This window comes from Xenopus tropicalis, chromosome 4, assembly GCF_000004195.4.
Source record: "Xenopus tropicalis strain Nigerian chromosome 4, UCB_Xtro_10.0, whole genome shotgun sequence".
NCBI classification, from domain to species: domain Eukaryota; kingdom Metazoa; phylum Chordata; class Amphibia; order Anura; family Pipidae; genus Xenopus; species Xenopus tropicalis.
Window position 1 is genome coordinate 123,763,029 of NC_030680.2, and position 13,866 is coordinate 123,776,894.

At 40.9% G+C, this 13,866-nt stretch overlaps 1 protein-coding gene across 3 annotated transcripts in view; it reads left to right on the forward strand.

Moving 5' to 3' along the window:
* Positions 1-12,291, forward strand: part of prkcd (protein kinase C delta) — a 41,813-nt gene extending 29,522 nt beyond the window's left edge. For 2 of the 3 annotated variants that reach the window (XM_012961498.3, XM_012961499.3), the window contains exons 5-18: positions 1,802-1,961; positions 2,347-2,378; positions 5,161-5,246; positions 5,352-5,481; positions 6,184-6,284; positions 6,590-6,689; positions 8,101-8,222; positions 8,305-8,478; positions 9,774-9,865; positions 9,988-10,050; positions 10,366-10,504; positions 11,065-11,253; positions 11,441-11,569; positions 11,663-12,284. In XM_012961498.3, the coding sequence (XP_012816952.1) occupies positions 1,802-1,961; positions 2,347-2,378; positions 5,161-5,246; positions 5,352-5,481; positions 6,184-6,284; positions 6,590-6,689; positions 8,101-8,222; positions 8,305-8,478; positions 9,774-9,865; positions 9,988-10,050; positions 10,366-10,504; positions 11,065-11,253; positions 11,441-11,569; positions 11,663-11,821 (1,676 nt within the window). In that variant the 3' untranslated portion in view covers positions 11,822-12,284. Of the gene's footprint in view, positions 1-1,801; positions 1,962-2,346; positions 2,379-5,160; positions 5,247-5,351; positions 5,482-6,183; positions 6,285-6,589; positions 6,690-8,100; positions 8,223-8,304; positions 8,479-9,773; positions 9,866-9,987; positions 10,051-10,365; positions 10,505-11,064; positions 11,254-11,440; positions 11,570-11,662 lie in introns of all 3 variants that reach the window. The other variant, XM_002934221.5, reaches the window with a different exon arrangement.
* The last annotated feature ends 1,575 nt before the right edge of the window (positions 12,292-13,866 follow it).

Here is a 13,866-nt window from a genome sequence, read left to right on the forward strand (position 1 = left end):
AAAGGACCAAGGACTGACCCCTGCGGTACTCCACTAACCACACTGGCCCAATTAGAAAATGTTCCATTTACCACCACTCTTTGTACTCTATCCTTCAGCCAGTTTTCTATCCAATTACAAATATTATGTTCTAGGCCAATATTCCTCAATTTGATCATTAACCTTCTGTGAGGTACTGTATCAAACGCTTTAGCAAAATCTATGTTGTATTTATATACATAGCTACAACACCACTCAGTGAGTACTGGGCATAACGGTTATGTTGCGTGTTGCTATCCTTTGTCTCTGTGTTGTATATTAATGTGAGGTTCTGTGGCTGTTTGTTCTGTTTTTGCGTAGAGGTGCCACACCATAGAATGAGCAGACCGTGTCCTTGTGATGTGAGATCTCTTAGTTCACATGTTAAGGGTGTAAATCTGTTTGAGGACATTGCACTTGTGGGCAAGTGTTGGGTTAACTCATTGCTCCCTGAAAGGAGCTGCAGTGCAGATACAAGCAGCCTCTCCTAAACTGTCCCCCAGTTTCCTTTATTTCATGCCACTGGCACAGATTCTTGTGCTTTTTCCTTTCCACTTTCCTCAGCCCAACCTCTGCCGTGTGTGTTTGTGTATTACTTGTATCCCTGCACTGCTGCCAATTTCAACTTCAACTTCTTTTTGCTGCTCTTCCCTTTCTGTATCTAGTTCCCCCCCCCTCCCCTCATGCTGCGCACACTCACACATACACACACACTCACACCACTGAGTTTCACACAGTTGCACAGAGCAGTTTCTGTCATTTTGCTCTTTGTGCATGCCGAGTGCAGTCCCAGGATAGCTGTGTGCTGAAGCAGTGCCTCCCCTGACCATGCACGGTGCACTGTCGCCACATCGGAGGGGTTAGTGTACCTGCAGGCTATGGATGTCTTCTTTGTGTCTGATCATATACCTTTCTATTAGTTGCACCATGTTTTTATGTCTTTGTGAATTATATGAGTGCTGCATGTGTGCTTTAATCACCGTTGTGTAATGAAATACTCTGTTCAGGACAGAGTGCCTGCTGAAGCACTGCCGGTTTGATGGCATCGTTTGCGTGTTGTTGATTGCAGACCTTCCCTCATATAAACTGTTTGTTAATGCTATTTATTTGTTATGTGTTTTCATCTTTATCACTATAAACCAGTTCTAATTATACAGTACAGTATATAAATAATTATTATTTGTAAATGTAATTGATCTTAGAATACAATACATGTCTGGCTGTTTATATTCTCTGCTGTGCTGGTTCTGACTCCTGAAACAATGTAGCAAAAACCTCATAGACATGGCACCTTTTCACTGCCCTGTTTTTTTTAGACCCTGGCAGACCACAAGCAGATGAAAACATACCCCATTTGTTTTCAGTGGGGAAGACACAGCAACCTTAATGGGGTGTTGGTCAACTCTAAATTAACTTTTGGTATGTTATAGAGTAAACTATTCCTAGCTACTTTTAAATTGGTCTTTACTTTTTATTTTTATTTATAGTTTTTAAATTAAATTATTTGTCTTCTTCTGCCTCTTACATTTAAACCACTGCCTGGTTACTTGAGTACATTGGGAGAACTGCTGAACAAAAAGCTAAATAATTAAGCATGAACTCCTTGAAGGAATAAAAATCATGGTGTAAGAAAGGCTGTAATGTGTGTGTGTGGGGGGGGTGGGCATTCTGATTGATCTGCTCAATCAGAATGCCTTGTAGCCATCACTACACCATCACATCTATTCCATTCAAGTACATTCAGTTCCATGTAACAGAATTGTCTTGTTTGCCATTGCTACAGACTTAAAGTCATCGGTCCGGGAAGATGAGGGCCTGGTCACTATCAACAGGAGAAGAGGAGCCATCAAACAGGCTAAAATACACTACATCAAGAACCACGAGTTCATTGCCACGTTTTTTGGTCAGCCAACCTTCTGCTCCGTCTGTAGGGATTTTGTATGGTAAGGCACTTACTAATATACACAATGTACACTCAGGTACCAGTTTTAATGCTTTTTTTTTTTTTTACATACTCAAACATGGATAAGATGCCATATCGGCCTATAGCTTTTCCTGAACTACGGTACTATTCCCAGCCAGCTAAAATGCAAAACTAATATTTTTTGGTAATTTTGACATCCCTTTGTGGGAGGAAGTATTAGTACCACTCAAACCCATGGTATTGCTAGTTTTCTAGTCACGCTCAGATACTCTGTGAAACTTAAAAAAGTGGAAGCTGGGCATGTTGGATAAGCCACAGTGCACGCAGAATTGACATGGCTTTGAAAGCCCAAAACTAAACCTGGAGTAGTCACATTATCAGTGTGTGTGTGTTTTGTTTTGCAGGGGCCTGAACAAGCAAGGTTACAAATGCAGACGTGAGTATGACCCCTGTGTTATACTGTAGTGTGCTATGGAAATACTTCCCCTTACATGAAATATTATTTATATTCTGACACACAAAATTACACTTGATTGAGGTTGTACTCTCCATTAGCGGTTAAAGATTTTATTTCTACTGAATACAGTTGTGTGACTTTTTATTTCATACTATTAACAGTTTTAGAAATGGTGTCACCCACTCTGTCACAAGGTTACAGATATAGGTGAACACTGGTAGATTAGCCATTTAACCATCATTCTTATTACATCTAGGGGAGCAAATAAATGTTTGCCCCAAATCTCATCCTAATTCAAACTGGCTTTCGGGTGTATCTAGGAGAACAAATGGGTATCCTTCCCCAAAATGTACTTTAATTGGTATTAACGCCCCACTAGCCTCACAGTTTGGGAACTACTCCTTTAAGGGAATATTTTCAATTAATTTGAGTTTTTAGTTTTGTTTTGCCACTTGTTATGCTGGCAAGTATCAGGGTTACTTTGGCTCTGTTGTGGCACAGAATTATCATTTAAGGGGTTGTTCACCTTTAAATTAGCTTGTAGTATGACACTGATTCTGACCTGTTTTTTGTTTATATACTCTCCAGTTTGACATTTTAGAAGCTATTTGGTTGCTAGAGTCATGTTTACCTTTGCAACCAGGCAGTGGTCTAAATGAGAGCGTGAGAGAGGCTATAATATGAATAGGAGAGGGGCTAAATAGAAATGTAAATAATAAAAAGTAACAATAAACTAATTATTGAACTATAATTAGAGAACTATAAAAAATAAATAATGAAGTGCAATTGCAAAGTTGCTAGGAATAGGACGTTCTCAAACATACTAAAAGTTAAAGTAAAGGTGAACCACCCCTTTATAACCTTGCATTTAATGTGAAACCTTCTTATATGCGATTCCAGTCAGCTCAGTGATCTTAAATGCCAATGTCCCCAAATAAACATACATTAGAAATAAAGAGCAGTGTTTGTATTGAGTGTGGGAGAGCTGGGGGATTTTGAGGAGGAAGAAAGAAAAGGGAAATTTTCAGAGTATTTATGTTGCTCCTTCAGTTGTACAGAAATGCTCTCTTGACACTAAGATAAACCCTTCCAGTGACTGCACTTATCCTGACAGATTGCCATTCCCCTCTGCCCAGCTCCTGCTGCCAATAAGATCTCTATCTGCTGTTTGGCACCAGGTTGCAAGAGTGCCCAGTGCTGAATTGCTTTGTGTCATCATTAGTGGGTGGGGGTGGAAGAAAGTGGAGGCATCTCAAGATTTATCTTTGTGTACATAAAGCGTCTGTCTACATGACAGCATAGGATTTTTTAAATGAATGAACCATGTATGTCCTGTTTTATATTTCCCGTGGCCTTGAGACTAACTGAAAGTTAGTAGGCCAAGAAGTTTGGCCTAGGCCCAGATTTTAGATGTAGCCCACTGATTTGCTACAGATTGTAACATTAGGTACTCTGGTTTGGTTGAGAACCCCCCCATCCCCATGAAAATGTTATGACTGGAGTTCTTATTGGCTAGGCCTAGAAAATTAAGGCATGCGTGCCATACAGATTGCATTTATCTCAAGGAAATCATGTTTACAGGCATGTGATCTATTATCCAGAATTTCCAGGACACAGAGTATTTCTGTACTTTGAAGCACCATGCCATAATACCACTTAAATATTTCAATATATAAAAACAGGACTGCCACCCCCTACTCCTAAGTTCAACACCTATCCGACAAGGCTAATCTAATGCTGACATAAAATTCTATCCCTTCTATATACAACTGGTTAGGGATGCACTTAATCCAGAATTCGGATCGGTCTTCAGCAGGATTCGGACTCGGGCGAATCCTAAAAATCACGCAACTTTTTGTCACAAACACGGAAGTTGAAAATGTAACCCTGCCAAAACCTAATTGGCATACGCTAATTAGGATTTGGTTCGGTATTCGGCCGAATCCTTTAAGAAGTATTCGGGGTTTGGCCGAATCCAAAGAAGTGGATTTGGTGCATCCCTACAACTGGTACACTAGGGAGTGGCAAAAGTGCCTTATGTATATCAATGAGACACAAGAACACCAGGGTTACATTTCTTGTTGTATTTTATTTTTAATTTTCTTCTGTATTTAAGATTATTGTAAAATGAATTGTAAATCTTGTACATCTGTTGTTCATCCTCTTGTAACATGTTCTTTTCGATTGTTAAATTTGATGCTTAAAAAAAAACAGTACTGCATTATGAATGCTTTTCAGAAGGCATGGTTTAGTCTACATTACTCTCCAAAGGGGATCTAAATCCCAAAAAATAATTTGATGTAAATTTACTCAGCAAGTTAGGTTGAAATAAGACATACGTCCATCACATTCAACCATCACGTTGGTCTGGCTATCCTTTTGTAGTTTACATTAAATTTCTATATTTAGTAGTTTCTGAGATATTAGAAGTTTTATACTGCTAATACCAGGCTCAACAACAGCAATCTTTGAAGGTCAGATTGTCAGTAGTTCCAGCTGTCTTTTTTATGCTCTTTCAATATAGTCAATGCTAGGGTTGCTGACCAAAAGTTTGGTGTTAGTGGTCTAAAACCTAGGATATCCGGAAAAACACTAAAAAACAGAGGAGCACACTTTAATTTTTTGGGTTTAGATCTCCTTTAACCCATTTTTCCCTTTTGCAGTGTTATTATATGTATCATACTATCATGTGTGTCTCCTTTGCCCGTAATAGGTGAAACAATCTCTTCTGTCATCTAAACATCAAAATCTTCTCTCCTAGAATGCAACGCTGCTATTCATAAAAAATGCATAGAAATGATCATTGGCAGATGTACAGGTACTGCTGCCAACAGCCGGGACACCATGGTGAGTGCCCCCTTTTTCCTCCCCCCCAGTTTGTAATCACACTTCGTAATCTGCTTGTGGTCCCAGAAAGGTAAAACCAAATCTGCTTCTGTCTCTTCTTTGCAGTTCCAGAAAGAACGCTTCAACATTGATATGCCACACAGATTTAAAGTTTATAACTACAAGAGCCCCACATTCTGCGATCACTGTGGCAGCCTGCTCTGGGGCCTGGTGAAACAAGGGTTAAAATGTGATGGTGAGCTCCTGTCAAACTGTTGGTTGTTGGTAGCTGAACATTTACTTTTCACGTGGGTTAATTATATGAAGCTGATGTCTTACTGTTGAAGCAAAGGGTTCTGGGTAGTTATCCAAAAGCAGACACCCATACCATAGTAATGTATATTGAAATAATTTTTGCTCACTTATTGCAAAACTTGCTCTCCATCCCCATGCAAGTTTTTATGGAGTGTTATTCCCTGACCTGATGTTATTACACTTTATTATTATAGTAGCTACAGTATATAAGTTGTTATTATTATTATAATAGTTACAGTTGATCTGAGGGGAGAGTGCCCGGCCCTTATTATTAAGCAGCTCCTCTTCCCTTGGTCTGGCTATGGGCTGCATCTTATGTCTCTTTAGAAAATAAATCTGGCTCAAGGTGTTAACCACAGCCCTGTCGTTACTGCCTGCATCCCCTGCCGCTCACTAACTTGTGCGTCCAAATTACAACTATGTGTCCCTCATGAATATAGTGTTGATGGATGCAATTCTTTAAGAGGCAAGCAAAAAACTGACACACTTTGCACGCTGTCTCAGAGTTCTTATATGACCCCTATAGACTATTAGGTTGGGCCCTGGGAAATACAGAGGCATTCTGTCACTAAAAATGGTTTCATTTCTTTGCTACATTTGTGATTTGTGTTGTTACCAACGTTATTTATTTTGTGTTATTTAGAGTGCGCCATGAATGTGCATCACAAGTGTCAGAACAAAGTGGCAAACTTATGTGGCATAAACCAGAAGCTTTTAGCAGAGGCATTAAATCAAGTCAGTATGGTAAGCACCGTGGGACAAACTTTTTAGTAACAGGATAGAATAGAATAAGGTGCCCGTGAAGCACCAGTAAAATGCTGATGGCCAGAGGCTACTTTCTAAATAAATATAATCTATGGGGGTGTCTCTCTTGTGTCACTATTGGGGCACTGTATTCTGTTTCTCAAAGCCATGGCAGCTGGAGCTCTAGGAAGTAACTCACCTGGAGCAGAGATATCCAAACACTGTCTCTGTCTGAATGTGACTGCCGGCTTTAAATGAACCAATGCACTTTGTATTGATTGCATCTTTTTGTGGTTTTTCTCTAGAAATCTAGTTCTAGAAAATCAGATTCTGGATTGGATAATATTGCCATATATCAAGGTGTGAACCCTAAAACCCCAGGATTGCCTATGCCTGATGCTACAGGTACGACTGGAAAATTACTGCAGTATAACTCACCCTTTGTTGTCAGTGTATTGCACAGTATTGTATGGCGTATAGCACAGCACTTCCTCCTCTGCATATCTGCAAATGTATGTATGTATGTATGTATATCTTTATTTATAAAGCGCTACTTATGTACGCAGCGCTGTACAGTAGAATACATTAATACAAACAGGGTGTTAATAAGATAATAGATAAATACAAAGTATAACAATAAATACAGATAAATACAGCTGCAATAAGTTAAGAGTCGAGGACACAAGAGGAAGGAGGTCCCTGCCCCGTAGAGCTTACAATCTATATGGGAGGGTAACTAACAGACACAAATAGGCAAATATAAGTGCTGTAGGTCACAGTGGGTGACACTACAATATAAGTGCCACTAATGAGAGTATCACAGGATATCACACGAACATGGCAGCAATTTATGTTAGAGACAACTTCTGCTAAAGCCAGCAGTATGGCAGCATCCAATCCCAACTATAAATGCAAACATGTAGAGATTGGGTTTTTGTGCATTTACTGAACATATAAGGGTAAAAAGTTTCCTCATTAAAAGAGGTAGATCACATTTAAAGTGATACTGACACAGAAAAAATACTTTTCAAAATATTAATGTATGGATAGGTTACTTGATGTTTATAAACCTGACAGTTTTGCCAACCCGACTGTCCCTTCTCAGGCTGTCAGTTACAGCTTCTAATGCTAACAGACTCCTGCTGCACAAATATGGCCGCCCCCTCATAGGGGAACATGGGGATCAGATAGGTAAAAGCATCAGGAAGTACTTTTATGGCAAAATAATAAAGTTCATTCAAAGACAATGTTATGTTATATTTAACAACAAGTTAGCTGTTAGTATGTTATAGAATATACTATATTATTTATAGTATTTGAATGAATTCTTTGCCTTCCTATTCTACTTCTTTCCAGCTTTTATATGGCCCGACATCCAAAACCAATTGCTCTGTGAGGCTACAGTTTTATAGTATTACTTTCGATTAGTTATGTTTCTTTTCAGCGCCTCTCCTATTTATCTTCCTGTCTCTCATTCATACCGCTGCTTGGTTACTAGGGTAATTGGACCCTAGCAACCAGATAGCTGCTGAAATTCCATACTGTAGAGCTGCTAAACAAAAACTTAATTCAAAAACCTCATAAAATAAAAAAATAAATAAGACTCTATATCACTCCAATATGACTCCATTATATTAAAATGTGTTTAAAGGTGAACTACCCCTTTTAAGCCTTTTGGAAATTGATATACACAATACTGGAGAAACATTCTGGCCATGGAATTAGCTCTTGAGCTTCCGGCCCTGCAGCAATTAAGTAGTCGTCAGTTGAGAATATCCTTTAGCTGCGTCTTACTAAAACCCGTTTCTCCCTGTAGATAACCAGTATGATAGACTTTGGGAGGGAAGCAGCCCGCATCCTCACATCAGCCTGAGCAGCCGTTTGAAGATTGATAATTTCGTCTTTCACAAGGTGCTCGGTAAAGGCAGCTTTGGTAAGGTAGGTAACCCCGGCCTCTTCAGCCCTGCCTCATTCTTCTCTTCTATAGCCTGCATGCAGCCTTACCTCTCTCCTCTTGCAGGTGCTGCTGGCAGAATTAAAAGGCAAGGGGGAATATTTTGCCATAAAAGCCTTGAAGAAGGATGTGGTGCTGATTGATGATGATGTTGAGTGCACCATGGTGGAAAAGCGAGTGCTAGCATTGGCCTGGGAAAATCCTTTCCTCACCCACATCTACTGCTCCTTCCAGACCAAGGTACCAGCCTGAGCAGAAATGGTGCCTTTTGCATACATTTCAAAACACATCAGTTAATAGAGCTTCTCCAGCAGAATCCTGCATTGTAATCTGTTTTTGAAAAACACAAACAGATTTTTTTATATTTCATTTTGTAATTTCACATGGGGCTAGCCATATTCTTCATTTCCCAGGGTGCTACAGTCATGTGACTTGTGATAAACTTCAGTCACACTTTACTGTTGAGCTGCAAGTTGGAGCGATCCCCCCCCCCCCCCCAGCAGCTGATCAGCAGAGCAATGGGAAGGGAGCAAGATAGCAGCTCCCAGTAGATATCAGAATTGCACTCAATAGTAAGAAATCCAAGTCTGACTTGGGACTCCCCCAGTTACATAGGAGTAGGAGAAACAATAGGTTAGCTGAAAGCAGTTCTAATGTGTAGCGCTGGCTCCTTCTGAAAGCTCAGACTCAGGCACAATGCACTGAGATGGAGGTGTGCTGAAACAAGAAACCACACAGTATAAACTAGAATATAAAATGTAACCACACAATAAGCACTAGTACAGAATGAGTTACTAACAAAACAGGGGGCCAGGGAATGCATTGGTCAGTTCTCCTATGTACAGTGAAGCAAATTCAGCCAGGCCGGTCACATGTCTATTATACGTTACTTTTACCATAATTAGCCCTGGAGCGCTCCCACAACCCCCTTTTTTTCTTCAAATAAGGAAATAGAGACCAACGACCTAAAATTAGAGTTAAAAATGCTGCAGCGCTATGGGAAATAGTGAGATTCTCTTTCCTGCAAATAACATCAATTTCAGGCCATTATGAATAAGACTTAGCATTGTGCTGTGTTTCCTGTATAGTTTGCACTTCCTTCTTTGTTATTTAAACTGGGCTCAAATGTTAAAACTGAGCAATCTGCCATTTGGGTCAGGAAAGAATGTTTCCCTACAAGATCTGACAGTTGCCTCATTTGGGGTTGTTTGTTTTGCTCTGAATATTCTTTGTAGAGTGGTTTAAGGGCTGTGGCCCACAGGGAGATTAGTTGGCTGCGGTTAATCTTGGCTCATCCTGCAGCAAGAGGAAAGTTTGCGGGACTTTGGAAAACAAAACAACACCTATGCCTTCCCAATGCTGATTCCCTTTATTGCTGGCAGGAAGGCATTATGGGTAGATTAGTCGCCCCCGCCAGCCAAGATTTAACCGCAGGCAACAAATTTTCCTGTGAGCCATGGTCCTTAAAGAGCTAAACATGATGGACTGTGATTGTCCTGTCTCACAAGACTTTCTCCTTCTTGGCTTGGTGACAGGAGCATCTCTTCTTTGTCATGGAGTTTCTGAACGGAGGGGATCTCATGTTCCACATACAGGACAAGGGGCGCTTCGACCTGTACAGAGCTACGTAAGTTGGCTGGTTTTGGTTCAGTAAAACACAGATGGGCCTATGTGAGAGATTACAGGACTGCACTGCTACAGGGAGAAACCTGAGATGATATTTTCCTGAAACCTCTCTCTGTTGTTTAGGTTCTATGCATCAGAAATTATATGTGGGCTGCAGTTTCTCCACTCCAAGGGGATCATTTACAGGTACATTTACCTCCATGATATCTCAGGCTGTTAAATGTATCTATGTTTTCAATATGGCAGCTGGTTCTGGCTTTCTTTAGAATCCGAAATCCATAGATCTGTGTACAGAACCACACCTGTCCCACTTGGCAGAGGACCATGCACAGCATGGGCTCCATGTGATCTGATTGTTAACCCTATATTTTCAGCTGATGTTTAGCATTAAATTGAAATGACACAGGACTGTGCGTAGTGCATATAGTTAACTAATTCCTGGCCTCTGTGCCTTAAAGGAATATGTCCCAGCTGAGAAAATTTATATTTTGTTCGATACAGAGATCTGAAGCTGGACAATGTGATGCTGGACAAAGATGGACATATCAAGATTGCAGATTTTGGGATGTGCAAAGAGAATGTTTATGGAGACAATAAAGCCAGTACCTTCTGTGGGACACCCGACTACATTGCCCCAGAGGTAAGCTCCCTTGTATACTGCAGAACCAACTGTCAAGGGTGTAAGGACTCCATTGCACAGTGCTGGGCTGATCCCATTCATTCCTGGTACTATGTACGTAGGATGGATAGAATCTGCTGTTGCTCCACCAATGTTTTTAGCCGGCAGAGAGAACGTTGTGGCGTTAGACTGGTAGTGAGATTGCAAACACAGCTTTAGCAACTCATGGCACTGGTATGGCTAAGGAGGCATGCATTTACTGGTATAGCTAAGGCATGCATTTACTGGTATGGCTAAGGCATGCATTTACTGGTATAGCTAAGGCATGCATTTACTGGTATGGCTAAGGCATGCATTTACTGGTATGGCTAAGGCATGCATTTACTGGTATGGCTAAGGCATGCATTTACTGGTATGGCTAAGGCATGCATTTACTGGTATGGCTAAGGCATGCATTTTAAGTGCTGGTAGTTATACACCAGGGGTTAATGTGTAAGCTAATATGAGCACAGTATCCCTTTAAATTTCCTCTTGTTTCAGTATTACATAGCGTTCATTGTGTTTCTCCTACCAATACGCAGATCCTCCAGGGGCTGAAATACACATTCTCTGTCGACTGGTGGTCGTTTGGGGTCCTTTTATATGAGATGCTCATTGGACAGTCTCCCTTCCATGGGGATGATGAAGATGAGCTGTTTGAGTCCATTCGGCAGGATACACCCCACTACCCACGCTGGATAACAAAGGAGTCCAAAGACATCCTGGAGAGGGTAAGTTCTACACTGATCCTGAATTGGTTCTTGGTGTTGCCACCCATACATGTTAAGATCTGCTCGTTTGGTGAGGTCACCTATTGGAGGTCCCCATACACTGACAGCTGCCGAATCAGTCTAAAGCACTCAAATTAGCAGCTTAAATCTGTGTGTTTATGGGAATCTTTACGTTTTTTATCTGCAGCTTTTTGAAAGGGAACCTACCAAACGGCTCGGAGTAGTTGGAAACATAAAGGTGCACCCATTCTTTAAAACCATTAATTGGACTGCTCTGGAGAGGAGGGAATTGGAACCCCCTTTCAAACCTAAAGTGGTATGTGCTAAATATAAATATATATATATATATAATGTATGTGTGGTTTACTTTCCTTAACCTTCCTGAATACTGTGCCGTTTCTTTCCACAGAAATCCCCCAGTGACTATTCCAACTTCGATCGAGAGTTTCTCAGCGAAAAGCCGCGTTTATCTTTCAGTGACAAAAACCTCATTGATTCTATGGACCAGTCGGCCTTCCATGGCTTCTCCTTTATTAACCCCAAGATGGAGCGCCTCCTGGAGAAATGATCCCACTTCCAAACACATGCATTTTTATTTGTAAAAACTGTGGACACCAAATCACACTGAAAGGAAGATGAATGTGAATTGTAGGCTTACTGTACTACGTTCGGCTAGTGGTCTTCTATGACCCCCCGCCAGCGTGGCATACCAGTAACACGTTACTTCGCAGTGTGTCTCGGGGCATTAGGCAGCAGAGAATCCCATTGTTGTTTTTAAACTTCCATCCATGTGATTTAGACCTGGTCCCTAATGAAGCCCCTCACATCTGTTTACTTGAATGTAGTTATATATGTCAGATTATAAATATATATATTTCTAGGCATGGATTTGCTGTATATATGGCTATGGAAAGATAAGTGTATGTATGGAAGGTGGGGGGACAGGGAAGAGGTAAAGGCAGGAATTGCAAGAAATATCTTACAATCCACTCCAGCGTTATTCTAATATAAACATGGATTTTCAGAACTCATCATCTAGTGCCTTGTTTGTTGGGTCTTCTTGTCGCTACTCTTCCTATGGGGAAGCTACTGCTGCTTTATACAAAGAACAGCGCCACATTATAGCTGCTCATGGTACTGCCTTCATGGCACACTATAAATGGCTGTGTATATATAATGGTCTGTATATGCGGCACAGACGAGACGGGTTCAGTGGTCGCAGAGTATCCTGAATTGTATTTGCTTGTTGCCCTATTTTGGCATGTGCATGGGGTATCAGCAGATGTAAAAGTGAACAAGGGCAAAGCTCCTTCTCTTTTTGGCTTCAATAAGCCCACTCAAGTGTATGGACAAAGTGGACAATAGCTGATCTCTGGGACTGTGGCCTGACTAGTCAGAGTTAGAATCCTGCCCAGGCCTAATTTTTGTATCACGCAACCCGCATTTTTACCCTCTGGTGCCCTCCACCCACAACTGCCTCATCTGCAACCTGATCCATGACCTGCTGACCACCATTAAACAGGAAGAGCTATTGTTGCAATCTGGAAATTACGTTATCAGAGGTAGGTGGGGCAGAAAAAACATGTAAAGAAATACAGATAAAACCTATGTGAGCCACCAACCCACATGTGTGTGTGTGTGTGTGTGTGTTACGGCTTTTCCCATATTTAAAGGGATTCTGTCATGATTTTTATTTCTAAATTACACAGTTTTCATAGCAAATAATTCACTCTACCATTTAAACTTTTATTCTTCAACAAACAAATGTATTTTTTTTTGTAATATTGGTGTGTAGGCGCCTGAGTCTGAGCTTTCAGAAGGAGCCAGCGCTACACATTAGAACTGCTTACCTGATAACCTATTGTTTCTCCTACTCCCATGTAACTTCTTAGGGCTCTGGCACACGGGGAGATTAGTCGCCTGCGGCAAATCTCCCGTGTCTCGGGCGACTAATCTCCTCTGATTGCCATCCCACTGGCAAAAATGTAAATCGCCAGTGGGATGGCATACGCAGCGGCGCAATTTCATCACATGGCTGTGGCCCCATGTGAAATTTTAACATTAAATATAAAAAAAACTTCACATTCCAATGCAGGATTCTGCTGGAGAAGCTCTACTTCTCTACTTGGGGAAAAAAAAAAAAAGTTTCCCATGAGAGTATTCCTTGAAAAGTATGGAAAAAATGCATGGGGGATTACTGGCTATTCATCATCATCTTCATCTTTTTGTAAAGCTTCCAAGAGCTACACTTTCCATTCCGGATAATGTGACTGGACCTGCTGTTTTCCTGTTACCTAGAATATCACCAGAAAATTGTGAGGTGGGAGTGATCAGTCCTAAAAGATGGACCCATACTGGCCAATCACAAAGCTCTGAGAAGAGAGGTCTGACAGCAGTGGATTGGACGACTGGTCTCCAGAATGTACATACAAGCACATTATAAATGGCCGCTCTAATGAGCTGTGAGGAAATAAGGAACAAGGGTTTGGCTGCAGTGGGGTCGGTGGGTAAATTAAGAGACACACACGCACTTCATACAAGATAAATTGTATTTCACTTTGCATTCAAGTTCTAAATTTAAAATGACAAATTTATACATGAAAATATTGCCTT